We start from the raw sequence: 23266 nt of genomic DNA, 5'->3' as shown, positions 1-23266 counted from the left end.
TTTCAAAGTTTCCCTCTGTGTGTAGTTGAGAGGAAACAACTTTTGATGCCTCCCACTCAGTTTGGCTGCTGGCCTCGGCCTTTGTTTGGAGCCACAGATCAGAGATTCTCCTAGAGACTCATACAGCTTTACTGTGGTAAAAAGCTTTTTATCTGCTAGAAAAGGCTGCTTTCCTCTTTGAATTATATTTTTGGAAATTATTTGTAGCATTGATATATATAAATCACAAACTGATTATGATACCTATAAGAAACAGTGATTACACAGTCGGTAGGGGGTGGGGCTAGTGTTTCTCAAAATTAAGACTTTATTTCCGATAAACCCCTTTGATTCGTGTAACCAGGGAAGGTGTTGCTTCTTTTAAATGATTTTTGCGACTTCTCCCACGACCTCTCTCTGTCATTTCCAGAAACTCTCGGTATGTGGTGGAGGAACAGTGGCCTTTTCCTGTTTCGTGCCATAAAACAATCATTTTTGTGCTCTAACCAGTAGCAGAGTTCTGAAGCCAGTGTGGTAGTAGCAACAGAGACAAAACTTCTGGTGCCATCTAGTGGCAACTTGATACCCAACACAGATTCATTAATGTGACCACTATTTGTCAACACATTAAAGCTGCTCTAATCGATACTTTTACATCAAAAATGGATCAAATGTGTGTAATCTGAAAGGGGTTGCTTGAAGTGATTCATGAGAATTATCACCCAGCTCTGCAGTGCTTCTCACTTCTACAGAGTTGTATAGAGTCTTGGTTTTGCAGCCCGCAACAACTTTACTTTACTTTACTGTACTGAAAAAGCTTCTCAGCAGCAAACGGCAGACAGACAAAGCTAGCAGCTTGCTGGTGAACATAATGGAGCATTTAGCAGCTAAAGAGCCAGATATTTCCCTCAGGAGCTGATGGAGACCAAAGGAGAGTGAATATTGGACTTAGATTTGTCAGGTGGCCAGACACACAACTCCAAATGAATGATAATGTTGCTCTGTGTCTGTTTGCTAATACGTTTCAACTTTATTAGGTGATAATGTGTCAATATTGTTGCACTGCCCCAAGATGCCAAAAAAAAGAGATACTGTCATCACTGTTAATACATTTATTTCAATAGTTAATTTCACTTTTTCTTAAGTGCTTTCTTATGACAATTCTTAAGATATTTGTGCAATGTAGGGAATATGACACAGAGTTTTAGCAGGTCAAGCTATGCTTTGGGCTTTGGGTCCATTCAGAGTGCACCTGCTCCAACATAACACAATTAGAGTTTGTGACTGTAAAGCTATCCAGCCCAGTGATACACAGTGTTAGATCCCATGTAGAGGCCAGAAAGGCTGCCGTTGTTTGACAATGGCCTCATTTGTCCATAGTAATTATACCTCTCACCACTAATGTTAATCTGGTTGGGGTTCAGTGGTTTGCTTAACACCACCCTGCTGCCAATTTCACACTGCAGAACTGCCACTAATGTGAGTATGCTTGTGTGTGTTTGTGTGTGTGTATTGTAGGTTACTTCAAGCTGGAGAGTCCTCTTCTACAGCACCGTCTACAGCAGCACAGGAAGACACAAGAAAACGTAACCGGTGGACATACGCAAGTAAATAAAGAGTCGTTTTCCTTGGCATTTTCACAGCTATGAGCAGATTCTGCTGATCTGCCACACGTTGTACACATGTAGACCTGCATACTCTGACGTGTGTGTCCAGGCAGTAACATTAGCAGTAAAATCAGCGTAGCTACACTGATCTCGATTAACAATGAGGAGTACATTAAATGTAAGAGTATTTTATGGCAAGTCCCTCTTCTTTAGATGTAGAAGTGCTTTTGTGTAATCATCTTTATCTATACCACATTAAATCTTTTGTTTCTTCTCCCTCCGCCCTTTCTTTGATCCTCTGACTCACCTGACCTCATTTACTCAAATTGTTGCTCACCTCGGTCATGTAGGGTGTAAGATCTGCTCTCGGTCGGCTTAACAACGCCACAGAATACTCCTCTTCCAGTGACGAGGTCGGCAGCAGCGATGACGAAGACCGGAACAGGTGAGATCGTCATCATCTGTGTAATAATTGCATTGAGCTTATTATATTGTTCAAAACTTTCCATGATTTAAGTACGCCAAGCATTTCACCCAGTGTTTCTTTCTTTTAATCCAAAAAACTGAAAATCACAGTCGTGACAAAGAATTGAGCCATTCTGTCAGTGTTTCCAAACAACACAGTTACAAAACCTGACCTGTTGCAAGATGTAATGCACCAGTTGTGAAATCAATATGAAGAATCAGAGACAATTCTGAGTAAAAAGGCGCAATGCTTACTCAGAATTCTGTCTCATCTACTGAGAAAGCCTGTATGTGGAAATGTTTTTGCTGACTACCAAGGCTAAATTGAACCCAAAACACTTTACACAGATTTACATGCAGGATTAAATCCCATGGCTTTTAGGATTTATTGGACCATCTAAACCTTGAAAATCAAGCCCACAAATGTGGCATGAAAGTGAATTGTATTATTACTGTGATGCAATGCATTTGTGTCTACTTATGGTGAGGGTAAATAGATTATTATTATTGACGTAAATGATGTCTCTTCTGGTCCCACTTTTGATCCCAGGAAGTTAATCAGCCTTATTTTCATTGCCATTGATCTTGAGGATGTATTGATCTTGATATTGATCTAAATTCAGTCCCTGCAGTCAGGCTCTGGTCTAAAATCTTGACCTGTCTGTGTGTTTCAAGGTCTGGCCTGTCCAACGGAAAGGGGAAATACTTCAGAGGAATACCCGATGGCATCATACTGCAACCTCACCACAATCTTAACCAGGTAACCTGCACACATACATACACACACACACACACACACACACACAGCTCCCCTGTTTCTCCTCCAAACTCCTCTTTACATTTTCATGTTTAACAGCTAGAGGGTGCAATATCCATACTGTTAGAGGGAGACGACTGATGTAGGTGGTGGAATGATAAACTCCACATATACTCTGACTGGTAGAGAGTCACGGGCATTTAAACCTGTGTGGGTCATTCAGTGTGCTGACATGCCATTCAGATGTGACAGCATGTAATAGATATATATTTACAACAGCTACCCCCTGACTTGGTACTTTGTCTCTTTGTGTGTTCTACAGATTTCTCGGATCGGTTCAGATGATACCTACCTGCTACCAGACCTTCTGCAGAAAACCTCCTCCTCCAGTCCTACCCATAATGCACTGGGCCAGCAGCAGCGGACACGTGAACTCAACTACTCGCAGTCACCCACAGCCCCTCGATCCCCGACACACCAGGAACTGCATGTGAGTTTATTTGGAGGAATGTGTCAGAGAGACTCAGATAGACTGAAAAGACTCGCAGGAACACACACATACACCATGTCGATCTCTTTTTTAGTGATTTATTTAATGACCTTTTCCCTCCCAATTATCATTCACATCATGCAGGAGTTATGTTTGGAAATAATGTATTTAATCAACACATTAAAAAAGGTTCATGGTAGGATGTCATCAAGTCTTGTATTGACAAAGGTTTCAAAAGTAGAAGCAAATCTGAAAATTAGATCATATCATTTTGATAAAAACAGGCTGAATAACCTAATTAGATTAGAGAAAATTCTTAATACAAGTTTATTAGCATTGTTTATGAGCGTTTGAAAGCATTGTCCAAATCCAAGGGAATTGTACCTAAAAATAATATGTGACTAGTTGCATTAGTTACATTTGTCCACCAGAGGGAAGTAGTGGCACAGATATCAGTAATCATATGCTTTGTCTTAATAGTCTTGTCGTGGTATCGATCTTCATTTAACATAAATGTGCTTACTTGGCCAACCATGCGTTTCATCCGTCCTCACACAAATTTAGAACCACGAATGCATTTGTAGTAATAATGTTTAGAGACTGAAATAAAATATGGCTGGGAGGGAACCTAAGAGTTGTTGGTGATGTTAAAAGGTTGCAGAATTGTTGCCACTGATCTATAAAGCCGTGAATAGGATTTGTGATATTGCGTATGGAGCCAAAACAATAAACACTAAAAAATGCTGTGGACTCACAGTTTTTCTTGTTGTTGTACATCATCAGGCTGTCAGCAGTCCTACCGGTAAAAACACCTCCTCATCTTCCTCTTCCTCCTTCCTGTCCTTCATCGATCCAAGATTGATCCCCATATCATCGCCACCACAGAGCCCTAGTGAGTACATTTACACACACACACACACACACACACACACAGTGTGCATAGACTCACACATACAATAACTAACATACAGTGCTGCATGCATACTTACATATTCATATGTAAGTAAATGAAGGTTAGACGCTAAATGATTTAACTTTCACTTTATCCTAAGTGATATATGGAATATTTTCTAGATGTTTTTTTATATAAAGTAGTTTACCTGAGAGTTTTGCTATTGGGCCCTGTCAGACACTGTACTCATTTAACTACACCATGCACTATTAACATTGTTTTTTTGTCTCTGTGTAGCAGGCAGTAAGGGTGAGCAAATCAAGAGAGAGAACCACAGGAAGGGCTCCGTGGTGAATGTGAATCCAACCAACATTCGACCACACAGCGACACTCCAGAGATCCGCAAGTACAAGAAAAAATTCAACACCGAGGTTCTCTGTGCTGGACTATGGGGTTTGTAGTTTTATATTGTTTGTGTTTGAAATATCTCATTAGAGGAGTGATTTATTTTTATGTGTGTGTGTGTATTGTGGATGTGTTGAGAAGGGAAAGTGCGCTAAATGATGGTGAACAAGTGAGGCTTTCGCTTTTTTGACTGTCTTGGCAAACAAACTTTAGTGACTTAAAGTCGTGCAGACTCCATATATTGTTTGTTTTGAAATTCACACCAATGTGCAGATTTACTGATGTCTTACAGACAGATGGGTGCTTGACACAGCATGTTAGTGGTGGTGTGTAAGGTGTGCATCTGTTTGGTCCTGTAGGTGTGAATCTGTTGGTGGGGACAGAGAATGGTCTGTGGCTGCTGGATCGAAGTGGTCAGGGGAAAGTCTACTCGCTCATCAGCAGACGAAGGTTTCAGCAGATGGATGTGTTGGAAGGACTCAATGTGCTGATCACTATATCAGGTACGTGAACTGTAGCTTCAAGTACACAAAACACACTGACACAGATGAATGTTGCTCTAGAAACACCAAGAATTCTCATTGGGCTGCATTCACACAGTTACTGTATTTGACTTGCCCGATACAGTGAAGCAGGCAGAAACAGACCAAACAGAGTGTAATTTGGCCACCAGCCTTGCTCATATATCAAAATATCTAATAATAATGTGTTTATGCCTCCATGCTGGCGACAGCTGTGGCCGGCGCGTGGTCCATCCTTGAGGGAATTTTTTTAAATTTGGCACAAACGTCCTACTCAAGGATTAACTGATTAGAATTTGGTGGTCAAAGGTCAGTGTGACCTCACAAAACACCTTTTTGGCCATAACTCAAGAATTCATACGCTAATTATAACAAAATGTCAATAGGATTTTAATAGGATAAGATGATGAAGTGATTTTGTTCCCCAAAAGGTCAAAGGTCAACTTCACTGTGACATCATAATGTCCTGGAAAAGCACTTTTTTGGCCATTATTCAACACCATAACTCACGAACAGAAGGGGAGATTGTGACCATATTTCACAGTAGGTCGGACACTGAATAGGTGACACTTTTGACTCAAAGGTCAAAGTCATTGTGGCCTCTAAATAGGTTTTTAGCCATACTCTTAGAATGAATTGGGCGATTCCAGATTTCACACACATGTTGACTGGGACGACACTATTAAACAATAACTAGCACAGTACAGGCTTTCCTCCATCTCGTCCATTCTGCCTTTCACTTCCTGCCTCGTTCTAAATTTCAAGTGTCATTGGAATCACGTGACTGCAAACAGCGTATTGGAGCGCGCCTAGCTAGTCGTCATCTTGTGAGTTAGCGAGTGAGTGAGTTTCACCTACAGCTCATAAAGACGCTTTGCATCTAAAAATACCAGGATAAAACAAAAGCACCACATTTTGTGTAGCTATACTCTATAAGAATCCATCTTTACATAGTAATCAAGAACATGTGTATCTGTTTAGCCAATACATCTATGATAATCCTTCATTAATCAGCTCAAAAATGTATATTCACTGGAATCATATCATCAATATAGTGATAACTTCCATTTAGCCAAAAAATACACTTCATTATTCAACTACACTGCATTTATTCAATTCCTTCCAAGTATTCACTGCATGTATATTATGAGTCTGGAGAGACATGGATGTAAACTGCAACTTGACTGATTGGCAGAGGCATACAACCGCGGGGCGGAAATTCTTTTATTTTTAATGAATTACCTTCCTTTCACCATCACTTTTTGTTAAGGTGCCCTTCAGCAAAGCATGTCAATTTTCCAAATACTCCGCGGTATTTTACAACTGTATGTAACTGGATGAATGTGAAGGAGGACATTGCTTTCTGTCCTTGTTGGTCTGTTCATGCTTACTCAGTCACCCAACAGAAATGAACCAAGTTTCATCTAAACAGGATTCACCTTCACCCTGCTCTCCATCTTTCTCCGTCGTTAGGTAAAAAGAACAAGCTGCGTCTGTACTATCTGTCCTGGTTAAGGAATAAAATCCTACACAACGACCCAGAGGTGGAGAAGAGACAGGGTTGGACCTCAGTAGGTGACTTGGAGGGCTGTGTACACTATAAAGTGGGTAAGTACAGTTTGCGAAGGGCACATTGAATGGTCATATTTTTTTCTTTTCCAAGCTACAAACTAGAAAAAATGTAAACCACAAGTATTGTGTTAGTAGAGGTCTTTGAGAGCTACATGTACAGGACGTGATCGGGAGTGATCAGGTATCAACTTCTTAAGGTCTCTTTGTCCATCTTGTTTCTTCAGTGCGTTACGAGAAGATAAAGTTCTTAGTGATTGCTTTGAAGAATGCTGTGGAGGTGTACGCCTGGGCCCCAAAACCATACCACAAATTCATGGCCTTCAAGGTTGGTAACCTTTAAATAAAATGTAAAATGTATCTTCTGTGTTGTCAGTGTGAAAGAATAGAAATCAGAGCTGTTTGCCTTTGTCCATAAAAACAATGTAAACAACATATACTGTAAACACTACAGTATGTTATATGATGATGACAATGATCTTCTTTTAGCCACATTAGCTTTGGACTTTGGTCGCCACTGAAATATCTGAAATATTAGATGGATTGCCATTAACGTTGGTACAGACTTTCGTGGTCCCTAGAGGATTCGTCTAGTGTCGCTATCAAACTGTCCACTTTTCCAAAACTTTACGTATATGTGCCGTGAACTGTAGTCATGTTACTGTAGCAAGCTAACAATGCTGTGTTTAGCATGCCAACTTACAGCCATGGCCGACAATGTAAAGCTTAGACTGATGAAAGCTGAGCTACGTTTATCAAAGCAGAGTGAAACCTAACAAACAGAATCTGAAATATCTAAAATTGCCACCATACAGACGATAAAAATTCATCTCAAGCAAATGGAGTTACATGTAAAATTCAACCTGCTCAGGTAGATTGGGATCTCTGAAGTAGTTAAACCACCACCAACAGGTTAACAATACTGTCCTCCGTTGTCTTTTCTGTTCTTACCACATCTTTGCATATCTAGGACAAGAAATCTAATAGGGTCACTTCCACAGCCATACACTTGCACATACACATAGACATGACACATCCGGGCTATGAGAGTCATACACACAGATTCTCAGCAGAGCCGTGTCCCATTTCTTTGCGTCCTTCGTGGCCTGAGCTACTTTTTTTCCACACTACGTAGTTTAACCCGCTCTCCTCAGAAAAGGCTAAAAATATACTACCTTGTGGTAGTAATAGCATTTCTATCTTAGGATGCCCATTTTTATGCAACTTGTCAAAGTCAATTGCTGATTAATTATTAATGGCCCCGTTCCAGTTAGAATACTAGTGTCATAGTTTATTTTGAAAATGTGTCAGACTGTTCCTTCTAAGTCATTTGAAGGTTTGGTAATGTGTGTTTTTCTACCCAGTCATTCAGGTCTCTGCCTCAAAAACCGCTGTCTGTTGACCTGACAGTGGAGGAAGGTCAGAGGTTAAAGGTCATCTACGGCTCCTTGTCTGGTTTCCACGCCATTGATGTCGACTCTGGAACACCTTACGACCTCTACCTGCCTACACATGTAAGAGTCTACTTAATATTCTTTACGCTCTATACGTTTGCTTGTTTGTCTGGTTGTCTGCCTGAAAAATAGGTTTTCCAATTATTTTTTAAAAAGGTCAAAGTTAGCAGCGAAGTCCTGGAATTTCATGTTTTACTTTTAGGAGAGAAAAGACAAGACTGATAATATCTTGGGGAAACTTATAGGACTAGTCTGGTAAAATGTTTTTAATCTTAAAGAAGTCTTTCTTCAAAAACAGGTGTTGGAAAATGTGGGGGTCATTTTACAGTATGATGTACTGTAAAGTCTACTGTATAATCAGGGTGGTCTAATATTAATAAGCTTTGTGAAAACAGCAGTAGTGGGTCAGTGCTCTCCACATCCCATGTCGACAGCACATATGTCCCCACAACTTACTCCATGAGGTGGACAAACCTCTACTTAGATTTTCATGTGAATATATATAATATATATATATATGTATAAATATTGACCTCCAGCATTTAATGCTGGTAAGTTCACATCGCTGCTGTAAAAGTACTGTCCCAATTCAGTTTTTGCACATTTTCCTCTGCTACAACATGTGTTAAAATATTTTCAATTTAGATTTTTTTTTTTTTACATTTTGAATTTTCTAAAGTCTACACATAGTAGACCAACTTAATATAGATTCTTTCATTTTCTAAAAGGTAACGAATTAATAACATGTTTACTTGTGTGAAGATATTTTTGTAAACTGGATTGCAAGACTTTTATTAGATTAGATTTTTTTATATACTTTCAAATGCATTTTGAGCTAATTTAGCAACTCCTTGATTTATGTCAAGATCAAGTGGGTGAGATTCTTTTCATAGCAACTGTATATGAAAAGCCTACGTATATAGATAGTGTATGTTTTTAATGAAAATACTTTAGATAGTATTACATGTTTAGAGATCGTTGAGTACAGACATCTCTGAGGTTGTACATGATATAGATATTATCCTCTCTGCAGCTGGAACTCTCTATTATACCTGACTTTTGCTTTGACTTTCTGTCCATCAGCTGTTATCTCTCTGTAGACAATATCACCTCACTCTCTGTCAGTCTCTCAGGATGCTCTCATCGTCCTCCTCCTCCTCCTCCTCCTCCTCCCACTCACAGTCTGCAGATGTCAGTCATTGCTCTCCTTTATTTCTCCTCTTTCCACCTCCCTCCACTCTCCTCCCACCCAGTCTATAGCTGTCAAACACTTTTCTCTTCCTCTTTCATCCTTCTCTTCTTTTCCACCTCCCACTCTGTCATTTAATGTGGAATTGTTCATTTGCTCATTTTCTCCTCATTTTTATCTTCTCTTTTGCTACATTTACCAAACTACCCTTGCTCTCTCTCTCTCTCTCGCTCTCTCTCTCTCTCTCTCTGTTCAGTCCGTGGGCAGGTAGAGCTGACGACAGAATGTTGTGACTCATGTTCATATTTCTATTCAGACAGAGTCTGTTTTATCCCTCGTATGGCGTTTGGACTTTCGGTTAAAATTGTAGACATTGATCAAATGAAGCCTGGGTCAAAAGATGGTTGATGGTCTTAGACCAGTCATAGGTAGAGTTTATTTTGATTTTCGTTGAATATTTAATTGTTTGGAATGTTTGATGTGATTTTGGAAAATACTTAATCTAGAAAGGGACACTATGGTTTTATCACATAAAACCAATTTAACAATAACACAAAGACATGATCTGGTTTGTTTGTTAGTTTATATTCTTAGCCACACTACCAGCGTGGCTCTGGTTATGGCAACGTCGGTCCACAACTTTGGTCCACACTGAAATCTCAATGACTATTAGATGGATTGCCCTAAAATTTGCCATGAAATTTCATCCTGAGGCTGAGAACTAGAGACTTTTGCTCTGGCACCATTATCAGGTCAAATTTTTTTATTTCCTGTACTTTTATTTCCAGTATTTTTTTATGATTAAATACCTGCAAAGCTAATGACATTCCCATCAGTCTCAGTTGTACTTTGTGTTAAGTGCTAATTAGTTAACTAAAATGTTAGCATGCTAACACCCTAAACTAAGATGGTGAAATGCTAAACATTATACCTGCTAAACATCAGCATGTTAGCATTGTCATTATGAGTTTGCTAACTTTAGCACGCTAACATCAGAATGCTGAATGCTAAGTACAGCCTCACAGAGCGGCATATGTGAATCAGCTGGCATGGCGAAACGTTTGTGGCAGGTTCTGGTGTCAAGTTACAGCCAAGTAAATCGGCTCTTTCTTATTTCCTTTGAAAGCAGTGCACTCTCTGCTGTGATGTACAGTTTTGTGAGGAAGAGGAGAGTGCAGGCTGACATCTAAAGAATATATCAAGTCCAGAGATGTGAAAAATGAACATGCAGCTGCCTCAATGATTCTGACACTAAAGTAGCGCCCCTAGGCTAACTGACTTATACTAATTTGATTTTTGATCCATCACATAGATATAGTATCTATAGCAAAGACACACACTAATTACCATTGGACGTAAAACCGGAGCAGCCAAACATCAGTCTATAATTATAATATGATGTACTCACTTTGTTACATCTTTTCCATTTCTAGTTTAGATTAATTTGCAAGTTTGTGAATATGAGGGTTGACTGCATTTTATGGCTAAACATTTCCACAGAATTAAGATATGTGTTGGTAATATTTGTGAAATGTATTTACAAGATGCAAACGTCCTTGAGTTATAATGACTTATGGAAGTCTGTAAAAGCTTTTTTCCATCTCCAAAAAGGTTTGTGCAAATGAATTTGCATCTTTGAATGTGAACAAATCGCCCACTGCTGATACAATTAGAGAGAGAGCAGGTCATATTTTTTTTTCTCTCCTCTGCTGCATGTGGGCATGTATAGCTCGCCGGTGAGTCATATTCACATTCAGATTCTGACACATTCTATTAAATATGTTTTTAACAAGAGCTAGAGAGGTTTGAGGCTCAGGATATGACAAAGTATTTAAACTTTGGAACATTTTAGCCTGTTTTCTTATACAATACAAAGTGTAACACAGCATTTCCAAAGTCGTAAGTTAGTTGTTTTGTTGGTTCATATACTGTCTGTGGACTACACCAGATGCTTTCACATGGTGTTGAGTGGGTGACTGGAGCAGGGAGCAAGGTTCCTCTGGTTTCTATGGTTTAATGATTTATGTAACGATTTTCCTCATCTTTCAATCATTTTGTGATACTGTGGCGATGAAGCCCATGTCACATTTTGGATCTTTGTCATAGCTCAAGACACAGAGGTCAGCCTGAGGACTTTTTGTGAGTAGATAGTTGATATATTTCAGAGTGAGGAGGTAATGCAGTATGTAGACTACAGAATAGGCTACATCAATGTTTAAGGACTAATTGGGATTTCGTCAGCTGACTCGACACGTGTATTAATATGCCATATCTCTGAAAGTGAGGGAGTGTCACTTTGTAGTTTGTTTGGGTTTTTTTTTAAATATTCCATAACATTAACTTGGATGAAGGAAATTTCTTCTTCATGTGTTTCTTGCCTCTCCAGCTATCAGTCATTTTTGCTTCGTGCAAGGATTAAGTTTTATTTTCTCATTCATGTTCTCAGCACCTTTCTCTCGCCCATTCACACACACACACACACACACACACACACACACACACACAGCCCCAGCCACCCTTAATGTGTGCTACTTTCTATGATCATGGGGGAGTTGGACCTAGAGAGGTAGAGAGACGGACATACGAAAAGAGAAATAAGCTCTAAAAATACATCCTTCCTGTCCTCCTTCTCTCGCGATCATTAACTGTGTGTGTGTGTGTGTGTGTGTGTGTGTGTGTGTGTCCTGACCTGTTCTTGCTTCTGTTGAGAGGTTGTTTTTTTTTTTTCTCACTGCTCCTCTGGTATATTAAGCGAGTGTGCACACAGCTGCCTACTACACCAGTGCCTTATACTGCTGCTGCGATATCATTTCAGCTCTCCAGCCTCTTTCTCCCTTTTTCCTTTTCTCTCTCACATATACAGTCAAGCTTTCAACACTCTTACACACACACACACACACACACACACACACACACACACACTCAGCTACAGAGCGCTTTTAAACCCACTCACTTACACTTAGACATCCTCATAGTTCACTGTCTTTGAGTACTCTTGAGGACACTTCACACTCCCGGGCTTTCTTCATAGCTGTATATCCGTAATCTGACACACACTCATTTGCACACACACATACCTTCGCTTCTCATGTGCACATCTTTTCACACACACACACACACACACACACCCACCTGCATCAACAGTAAGACGTATTCACTCACAACACTGATTTTCTATTTCCTCATCACTTCACATATTCACAAACACAAGCCTAAGCCACACACACTTACACACACAATGCACCACTCACCCACTTAAAGAAACGCGCACACACACACACACACAAGCATCTTCCATTGTTGCCTGCGAACTATGTAACAATGCTGATTCCAAGGCAGAGGATTAAGATTGCGTTGCGTCTGTGGATGCCTGTTCTGATGCTCAGGATTGTGGTGGCTCACACTCTGGTAATGTATGAAACACGCTCACGTAAACTAGAATTACCCACTTTTTGTAGCACAGCACAAAACACTGCTCAACTTGTCTTTTTTTCCTGGAGGAGCTTTGTTGCCGAGGGGATTCTGTCTAGATGTGAGCTGTTGTTAGAGAAATGTTTCTGAACTCGTTAGAGAGATGTCGACTTAGATAGTGGCTGCTGGATGAAATCTCTGTCAGATGAGTGCTGCAGAAGTGCTTTCATGCAAAAGACTTGTTGAGCTGTTATACTGTCAACGTGTTTTATTGATAATAAATAAGCAGTAGGAGAAGCTTAGTATTTGACTATTTTGGGGTTTTTAGTCACCTCCTGCACAGTGCCACTGACTGTCATATTGAAATTTACATCAGTCAGGGATTTCAGTTTTATGATGAAATCTCATCTTTGAAAAAAGAACCACGTGTCACTCTTTCTTTCTACTCAGAATATTTTATCTCATTGCATTTGAGGAAAATGAACTGTTTTTGTATTTCTTTTCTAACACTTTTTTTTAACATTCTCTGTAGTCTTCGACTCTCTTAACTTTGGTAGATTGTAATGATGGTGACCTAAGAATTGAACCATATTCTTACAGACAACTGAAAGACATTGTCAGACAGAGAGTTTGTAAATTGTTTTATAGTAGAGATGTGCCTTTATGTTTTATGTGCGAAGAAAGTGCCCAAACACACTGAACTGTTTGAGATTGCAGTCATTTGAGTCATTTTGTTAATGACTTTTTTTTTTATGAATTAGTTGTAAATAGTGTTTATTGTGTGTCTTTGTTTCATAGATCCAGGGTTCCATTCATCCCCATGCCATCATCATTTTGCCAAACAGCGCTGGAACAGAGGTTCTGGTTTGCTACGAAGACGAGGGCATCTACATTGACACCTACGGGCGCATCACCAAGGATACTGTGCTGCAGTGGGGGGAGATGCCTGCATCGGTCGGTAAGTTTCACTCATACACAGACACAAGGGCCACACATGTTGCTGAAATGACAACACACACAAAAGCATGAAAGAGTATTTTTTCTACATTACCAACAGATACACCAGATAGTGTGGATTTAACAATGACACATTCATACATTTCCAAACTGAGAGATGAAACATTCAACAATTGGATCGTGCTCTTAAGTAACTGCTGGATGTCATTATAGTGGCTTGCTGTCTGACTTACTGATTCTAGATCAGCAGCTGTCCTGAGAACTTACCCTGAACCAGATTCTATGAAGACAGATTTGGGACAGGGTGGGCTAAAATAAGACTGTAGTGATTGTGTGTGTGTGTGTGTGTGTGTGTGTGTGTGTGTGTGTGTGTGTGTGTGTGTGTGTGTGTGTTTCATGTTCTTATATCACGGTGGGGACTTTAACCTGAATGCACACTAACCTGTGGAGACAAAAAGTGAGGTCCCCGCTGGCTTTTTTGAGGGTTAAGACTTGGTTTTAGGGTACATGTTAGAATTAGGTTAAGGTTAGGGTTAGTTGTGATAGTTAAAGTTAGGGAAAGGGGCTAGGGAAAGCATTATGTCAATGACTGTCCCCCACGGGGATAGTGAACCAAACTTGTGTGTGTGTGTGTGTGTGTGTGTGTTGGGTCCAGTAGTCATTATTCTAGCATAAGGACTGTCTTTTGGGAATACATTTATTCATGCACACACAATTCTCCTATTTCCTACAGTTTATAGCTATCTTTATTATTTTGTTTCTGTCTCGTCATATCCATGTCCCCTGCGTCTCTCCCCCCCCCCTCTCTCTGCAGCCTACCTTCAGTCGAACCAGGTGATGGGTTGGGGAGAAAAGGCCATAGAGCTGAGGTCTGCCAGCACAGGGAACCTGGAGGGAGTTTTCATGCACAAAAAGGCCCAGAAACTCAAGTTCCTGTGTGAAAGGAATGATAAGGTAGGAGTTCAACTCCGTCTAGATTTACCTTAAAGCACTAGCTTAAATCTGCAGCACAAAGTGCAGTAATTTCACTCAAACATCAGTTCATTTATTATCTCATTGTAGCATCTTGAAACAAGTATATAAAACATCAGCCCAGTAAAGAAGTAAGATTATTTTTAAAGTTCCTAATGGTCACATGTAAAGTACAGCCAGCAAAATAAAGCAAATGCAATATTTGTGTTTTGCCAATGCATTTGTATTCATCCTGCATTACTATCACTTTTTCTTTCTTTCTCTCCTTATAACTCACTTGTACATCAAGTTGTTCACAGACAGTTTGATGTACATGCTTAGATTTCTATAAAACATAAATTCAGATGTGTGAATGTGTTATTTTCACTAAATGAGCTTTTATAATGTAGATTAACTGCCATGACCCTGAATATTTAATTTCCTGTCATGCTCTTTTAATGAAGATAGATATTCATCATTTGATAAACAGTATAGTTAAATTCAGTAGCTGGTTCAGTTGGTAGTCAGTTTGTGTCATAGCTCTGTTTAATATATTATTACATCATAAACAAGTTTGTATTAATGAATGTATCTTCTGTATGCTGTACTGTATACTGTATATATACCCACCATTTCATACATAACGAATACAGAAGTTTACCATTAATGTCGGAAAATGTTCTTCAATAAACATTTAAAACAAAATATGAGCTGTTGAGCTTGAAGGTTTCATCTTGAACTTGCGAAATAGTAGTTTGACAAAGAATGCTCAAGTCAAGGGCCACTTACTGTCGTAGATTTCTTCAGGACTTTTAGCCACATCTTGTGGCTTCTAGATGGAGTCGTCCGTTATCACGTGACCAAAGTTCCATAATGATGACAAATGAACCATCTTAATGAGCAAACTCCGTCCACTGAAGAAGGCCATGAAATGTGTCTGAAAGCTTCAGAAGAAATCTAATAACTTGACCTTGAGTTAAGAATTTCTTGTCAAAAAATGGTAAGGTGAGATTCACATCACCCACAGTTCCCCTCTGTGCCGAGCAGTCTAACCTGAAACACAGTAAGCTGTATTTATGAAAATCTTGTAAACTTCCTTAACCCGCGTCTCTCTCTTGTTGCAGGTCTTCTTTGCCTCAGTGCAGTCAGGAGGCAGCAGTCAGATTTACTTCATGACTCTGGGACAGAATTCACTGTTCAACTGGTAGCCACTGGACCTGTTACTCTGGGCTCAACTGGTGGTGTCTGCCTTCATTACTCCGGGTCTGCCTGGCGATGCCTTTTTATATTTGTGCTGACTTATGTTCATCTCCATGGATAGCGGACACCATGCAACGATCAACTAAATATTCCCGGATCCATTACTCTGTCTTGTGTAGTTTCAATGTGAATGCCACCAAGTTGAGTTGATCGTAACTCCGGCTGCAGCAAAACTGCTTGAATCCATCACTCCGTCCTTCAATGCTGATGCCTGAATCATCGCTCCTTCAGCTGCAGTGACCTGAAATTCAACCTCACCCATCCGTGGACGTGTTGAGAGCTACAACTAGCAGTGTCAGCATCCATAATGTGAAAAGCACCCAGAGCGTTTTCTAATGTCTGAACTCCAGAGTTACCTGGAGTCTTTCCCAGCAGGATTCAGGCTGCAAACCATCATCACTGCACCAGTGTGGCAGAAATCAAGACTCCGTTTGTGTCCTGTTTTATCCAGATACCTGGAAGCAAAACTGACGGCTTGATTCTGTTGATTTCTAATCAACGCCAGATCATCGGGCAACATCTGGCCTCAAGATCTCGTTCCTCCTCTCATCTGTCAGCACTGGGGACCACAACAGTCCGTTCAGTTTGTTCCACACTCAGCCCATCTCTCCTGGATCACTTAACCTTTTTTTTTTTTTTTTTCTGAAGGACTCCGTTGTATCAGTTACTCAGCTAATTATGTGTATATCAGCTCTTCACTCATATTTGCTTTAACAATGCCTGGCTGGGGTGTATTACTGGATCAGCTGCTTCCTTTTCATCCGATGAAGTCAAGTCTTAATACCTGGATAATTATTCTCCTAGTGTAGACCAGGAGAGTGATGTTTCCTACTCTGGTGTTCAACTGTTGGTTTGTCTTCACGCAAGCGGCCTGTGTGTTAAAAGGAGTGAAACTACAACAACCTTCAACAACCTCACTCACTCCATGGACATCATCTGGGCATTTCAAAGACAGGGTTGGGGCCAAATTGTGGACTAAGCAGGACAACTACTGTATGTCATTTCACATTCTGTCACTATTGCTTGCCATTTTTTCTTAATGATTTTCTCTAATCAATTTCCAGATCCACGAACCACCTGTGTTGTCTGTCTCCAATACCTCAGCAGTGTTATTTATGAAGGCCTTTAGTTGTGTTTAGTTTTCTTCTTCACTGCTATCAGCGGATATCAAGGGCCCAAACAAATTGGTCACTTACTGTACGAAATCCTTATTTTGTTGATTACCATATAGTATTATTAGACAGCATTATATTACGCACTACCGAATGCTATTTTGTTGAAAGAAGAGTTTAATTTTTTGTTGTCTGAGCTGACAATTTTAGGGTGACATTAATCCAGTATAACACCCTACACGTCATAGATTCAATCGGTTATGTTTAACTGTATCCTTAGCTGTAAATATATTGCCCATGCAAATCTTATAATAAGGACAAATGTCAGAATTGAATCACTGCCGTGAAGACATAGTTCACTGACTTCAGACTATTCATTAGGTCATTCTGTCCCTAATTATGAGCTGGAAGTCGACATTGCTCTCTGCAGAGCCTGAAGTCATTTGCCAATTAGGCAAAAGTGATCTCCTGGGATACTTGCTGCATTGCACACTTTGCATTAAAATTAGCTGAGTAGGTTTGCTTTAACACGTCCTTAATACAGTAACCCAACAGTCGTCTTAGATCCCAGTTTGAGCATTCACTCCATCACAGATCTAGACCATGTAGTCTTATTCCATAATAAGGACCTTAAGAGCCCTGTACTTTTTCTGTAATTGCAGTTGTAATGCACAGCAAAAGTGGTGTACACAAGTAGAGATACCAAACAACTCCACAGTAACTGACTAGAAATGCTTTTCTGCATCTGTTTTGTACAGCTTAGGATGTATATAATCTTGTAAGATGCGCTGTTTTCTAAATGTTTTATAATTGACAAGCCATCCTTTATGTATGTGTACAGAATTAAAGGCTTATGAATGTGAAATTCCATCCCAGAACAGAGTTCATACATGTTATTTCCATGATCTTTGAAAGTTCAGTGTTTGTGAGCACGAACATGAGCTACTGACAGTGAACTTGAAGGCTCCTGTCCAGGTTTACCAACCTGATTGAAGTGTTCAAGATCAAATAACGTGAATTCTGTTTTGTGGGTTGATTTTCTACTAACGTGTGTAAGTCAGGCTCTTTGCACAATGGCACACCTGTTTTAGTTTTTAGTCACCTTGAGAAATTGTTTAAGCCTGGATCTGACGAGATGCAATGAGCTGGGCTGAAGAAAGTGAAGATGCCCTGTTGTTTAGTATTCGCTGTGTTTTCCTTGATATTTTTGTCATTTACACAATGCAAGAAACCAAAGATAAAGGCTTTGATTTATTGGCTTTCTTGAATCCAACTTATGTAATGTAAGATAATTCACAAATCACAACTGACTGCTTGATTTGGAAAGATAAAGAGATGAGATGTTTCTCTGAAAAAAATCATCTATATTTTCAAGACTTACAGAGTTAAAGGTATATTATTATATACTGTACAAAAGACGCCAACTAGACCAACACATCAGACACGTGGGGGCCTGAAAAATCTCCCAGGAATGATGTGTCTTGCTAAATTGCAACAAAATATATTCTATTTAATGTTGCTAGTGTTCATATATTTAATAGCTATGCTTTAGCCAATGCTAGGTTTGGTAAAAGTGAAGAAATAATTGGTTTTTACCTTCAAATGTGAATTTGAAATGTATCTACTTATGATCTATTTCCATCATACAAATTTTAAAAACTTAGTTGTGTTTTGTGCTACATTATCCTCTACATTATATTTACTCTGAATGTTGAGGCTATCAAAAATTTGCGCCAAATGTTTTGTATTCAGTGACACGTTGCATTTTACTTTATATTATGGACTTAAAAGAAATATTGCAGCTGGTTCTGTGAGAATATTTTAAACTGGAAAATGAACTTTCTGTCTTAATGCTAAGTTGTCACCAAATTTCTTACAGTATTTGTTTCAGTGGAATCGATGTTATTTCTCCCTGAGAGACCAGACCAGATAGCTAAACTAATGTTAACAGGCTAACAGACGCAGAATTGCTAGCTAACCTGGGCTAAAAATTTCAGAACCAAGCCAGCTAGCTTGAAATAGAGTTTCTAGTTCACATTGCTAGCAAGCCTATCCACATAGATAGTAGAGAGCTTGGTTAGCAGTAGTCACATTTCCTCTTTTTACACAGTTAGTTAGCTGTGTACAGTTTCCACATAAGATAAAAAAATATGACACAACTATATTTCACATACTTACGTGTTTTAAGATATAATTAAAAATATGTAAAATTGGAAAAAATGTAGAAAAAAGTGTTTGTAGACAATTCAAAACATATTTTGGACACTGGAGACAGACATGCATTCAGATTTACTGTATATGTGAATTTTATTTCGCCGAACATGACATGTCATGTTTAGAATCAGGCACTGTGCTAGCTTGTGGTCAGCTTTGGTCAGGTCTGGTCAGGTCTGGTCAGCTGTTAAATCGTGGCTGGCACAGCACAACACAGGTTTGGCCAGGTTCCTGAGCAAGACCCCGGCCATCAGAGTCCAGACAGGACCGGCGACCAGACCACAACTAGTCCTAAATTACCACAGTGTCCGGCATGTGTTCAGCTCTTCATTCACATGGACAATGAACAGTAACGGTGTACAGTAGCTAGCCTGTATTTGCTGCACTCCACTGTCCAACACGCTCCGTCATAGACGTCCGGTTAGCAACAGTGCACGTGGTGCTGGTAAGCACAAGTTAACAAATTAGTTATTTCATTAATCTCCATTTGCACCGGTCCTTTTGATTTACTTTTTCAGTTCTCTCATTACAAAATAAAGTTCAGAATTGTGAGAATGTCGTTACAGATTGATTTCATGTCCCTACTTTTTAAAGCAATAATGTATATGTATGAGTAGTCTACCACTGATTATTGTCCTCCAATTATATTACCATGACAGATTTTATCAGGTGAGTTATAATGAGTCTTGTAATGAGTGATACATGGAAGTATATCAAACCGGTTGCTGTCCCTATACTGTCGAATTTGAGCTCAGAACAAAGGTTACAGGTTACAGCTATGTTGTTTGATTTCTAAGGACATTTTAGGTTGTTTTCTCTACATTGTTCCACTTAAAAAATATTACTCTAAATGTGCCAATTTTCCATTTGATATGACATTTAACAAAATGTTTTATCTGCATCGTTCGTCATCCTGCTTTAAGAAACAACATAGAAATCAGTTCTGCTACAAGATATCCAGTCGCACATGCGTTATATATCAGGGTTCATCCATTTGCCATCTAAAGCTACAGTATTGAGACAAAATGGGGACATTTTTGTGGGTTCTTCGAGTCTTCTCTGTCTTCTCCTGCACTTTGTCTTCGTGTGCTGAACATTTGACTGTAGCTGTATCACTAATGAGAGCGAGAGATCAGTGCACTTCCGCCTACACCTTCCACTGGTTAAGATGATGACAGATTCTGTTTCAGGCCCGCATTGACTCACATCTCCAACCCTCCCACCAACTCTTTTTCTCTCACTTTGTCAACACGTCTCTTCTTACTGCTTCCTTTCATTTCCTCTGCATCTTTCGCTCCACTCTCTCCTCTACCCATCTACACCTGTCATGCTCTCTGTTACCATGTAGTACCGTTCTCTGGCTCTTTGTTCCCATGCCTAATTCGCTCTTATAGCTCTTTCTCTCGTGTCAGATCTCTCCATCCACCCCCAGCCCTGTTGAAGGACTCTTCAGCCAATTCAGGAAAAGTTTTATTTTCGTTTGTGTCATTGGATTGGCTGGGGTGGGAAAGTATATTGCATTTCTATTACTTCTTGTTATTTAGTTACATACATCATCAGATATGCGAGATTTGAGATGCGATGCGTGCATCAGACTTTCATGATAAAGGAAATCATGACGTGTAAACATGATTCTTTATAACAACATTACCCATCTATAGTACATATCAGTGTGTGTGTATATATATATATATATATATATATATATATTACATCAAATTCTTTTGGCATAATTGACCAATTTAAGAGTAAAAGAGTCATGAAAACAGACCACAGAATTAACCCAAACCCTGGTTTTTGCTCATTGGTGAAGTGGGATGAAGCATGATGCAGAAAAATGCTGATACAAAGCAGCTCAAATTTGTTGCATAAGGTTTGCTATTTAACCTTTGCAGAACTGTGGCTACAAGTGGCGGTTATGGGATATTGGTGAATGCTAAAACATAGTGTAACTGTTGCACAGGTAGAAAAGAGTCAGAAAGTCAGTGAACTGACTAAGTAATGTCAGTTACACAGCAATATCTATCTAAAGTTTGCTAACATTAGCTATCATTAGCCACTATAAGGAACTGGTCATACTAGACCTAGTAAGGCTGTAGAGGCAAAACACCTCTATTGGTGTACTGAATTGATCAAGAGTGCGTTTTTTGATTATTAATTTCATTTTTAAGAGGAAGAATGTGTTGTTTCTTCTTTCAAAAGTTACATAGTTTTACATTAAGCGCTACAACTGTTATTTTCCAGCCTGTTGATGAGCAAAAGTCTGAGGATGAGCTATGCGGTTCTAAAGAAAGTGTGTGTTTGTGTGGTGTGATGTAGATTGGGAACAGGTGTTCAATAAGCAGGAATTCAGTCTGTAAGGGAAGGAAGGATAGAGTTGGAGAAGGCAGTTGGTGGCTTGAGTCAGGTGTCAGTTAATAGATGATGGATGTTGCTTTCAATGCACAATTAAAAAAGTGTATAGGCTATATTTTTTTTTGCTGTAGCATACAATAATCTTTGGTATCAAAAACTCAATTTAAGAAAACGGTGGGAAAAAAACTTGTTGTGAGTAAAACAATGTATTTATCAGAGCCAAAAATGGGACCAAAACGCACATGTGGATTGAGAATTTATAGATAATGATGGTTATGATGAGGAGGAAGAGGAAGTGAAGATGTGAGGGAGAGGGACAGCAATTATAATGAGCCTTTTTAGGTTTGCTCCATCCATTCAGCTTCCTGATAGCACTCATTGTAAAGAACCAATAGGCTGATAGTGATATATTCTAGACTGGTTTAGATTAACCAACAATTTACACTTACAGTCAGTATATTGTGGACTAACTTGAAGTTACCCAACTCTAAAGACACAAGCTTGCAATATGGAGTTTTTGATGTTATGTGACACACAGGACAGTTGTGTTCTTAAAAATTGTAAATTATATAGAGAAGTTGAGATTATAAAATACCAAATATTATATAGATATATATATATATATATATTTATATTTAAGAATATATATTCCTCTTAACCATTTCATTTCTGTACCATTATAGTTGATCCTTTTGTTACTTTGTTTTATTTTTTGCACTGGACCTAAGTTTGATGCATCATATACTGTAACCCTCCTGCTTTGAGATGAACACACACTAACTTGTGTTTCCATGTAAAGAGGCAAAAGACAGTGAGACAACAATAAATATTTTGAATTGAGTGGTGTGTTGTTTGCTTTTAAGGTCGTACTAACAAGATTTTTCTTTTTACCTAGATTTACCAAGATTTATCTACCCATGTAGCACAAGTCATAAAGTCATTGGACTGACTAAGCAATATCAGGTACACACCAATATTTATGTATAGTTTGCTAACACTAGCTAATATTAGCCACAAGTTACTGGTCATACCAGACCAAATAAGGCTGTAGCAGCAAAACCCCCAGAGTGTATTGACCTAAGCAAAAGTGCAATTTGTTATTTACAAATTAAATTCTTCATTTGTAGGAGGAATAATGTGTTAGTCCCTCTTTCAGATTTCACAGTCTTGCTTTAAATGCTGTGAATATACTGTAAAATACGTACAGAGGTGTGCAAAAGTGTTTGCTCCTTTCCTGATTTCTTATTTTTTTGCATGTTTGTCACACTTAAATGTTTCAGATCATCAAACTAATTTAAATATTAGTCAAAGATAACACAAGTAAACACCAAATGCAGTTTTCTAAATGAAGGTTATTATTATTAAGGGAAAACAAAATCCAAACCTACATGGCCCTGTGTGAAAAAGTGATTGCCCCCTAAACCTAATAACTGGTTGGGCCACCCTTAGCAGCAACAACTGCAGTCAAGCGTTTGCGATAACTTGCAATGAGTCTTTTACAGCGCTGTGGGGGAATTTTGGCCCACTCATCTTTGCTGAATTGTTGTAATCCAGCCACATTGGAGGGTTTTCGAGCATGAACTGCCTTTTTAAGGTCATGCCACAGCATCTCAATAGGATTCAGGTCAGGACTTTGACTAGGCCGCTCCAAAGTCTTCATTTTGTTCTTCTTCAGCCA

At 39.1% G+C, this 23266-nt stretch overlaps 1 protein-coding gene across 3 annotated transcripts in view; it reads left to right on the top strand.

Moving 5' to 3' along the window:
- Nucleotides 1-22428, top strand: part of si:zfos-2326c3.2 (misshapen-like kinase 1) — a 66788-nt gene extending 44360 nt beyond the window's left edge. For 2 of the 3 annotated variants that reach the window (XM_044204822.1, XM_044204825.1), the window contains 13 exons: nt 1498-1586; nt 1937-2031; nt 2727-2811; nt 3131-3298; nt 4082-4190; nt 4488-4643; nt 4955-5098; nt 6590-6724; nt 6913-7013; nt 8050-8199; nt 13538-13697; nt 14511-14650; nt 15772-22428. In XM_044204822.1, coding sequence (XP_044060757.1) covers nt 1498-1586; nt 1937-2031; nt 2727-2811; nt 3131-3298; nt 4082-4190; nt 4488-4643; nt 4955-5098; nt 6590-6724; nt 6913-7013; nt 8050-8199; nt 13538-13697; nt 14511-14650; nt 15772-15855 — 1616 coding nt within the window. In that variant the 3' untranslated portion in view covers nt 15856-22428. The remainder of the gene's footprint in view (nt 1-1497; nt 1587-1936; nt 2032-2726; nt 2812-3130; nt 3299-4081; nt 4191-4487; nt 4644-4954; nt 5099-6589; nt 6725-6912; nt 7014-8049; nt 8200-13537; nt 13698-14510; nt 14651-15771) is intronic. The other variant, XM_044204824.1, reaches the window with a different exon arrangement.
- The last annotated feature ends 838 nt before the right edge of the window (nt 22429-23266 follow it).

This window comes from Siniperca chuatsi, linkage group LG8, assembly GCF_020085105.1.
Source record: "Siniperca chuatsi isolate FFG_IHB_CAS linkage group LG8, ASM2008510v1, whole genome shotgun sequence".
NCBI lineage: Eukaryota > Metazoa > Chordata > Actinopteri > Centrarchiformes > Sinipercidae > Siniperca > Siniperca chuatsi.
Note: the sequence above shows the minus strand (reverse complement) of the source record. Positions and strands in the feature narration are given on the sequence as shown.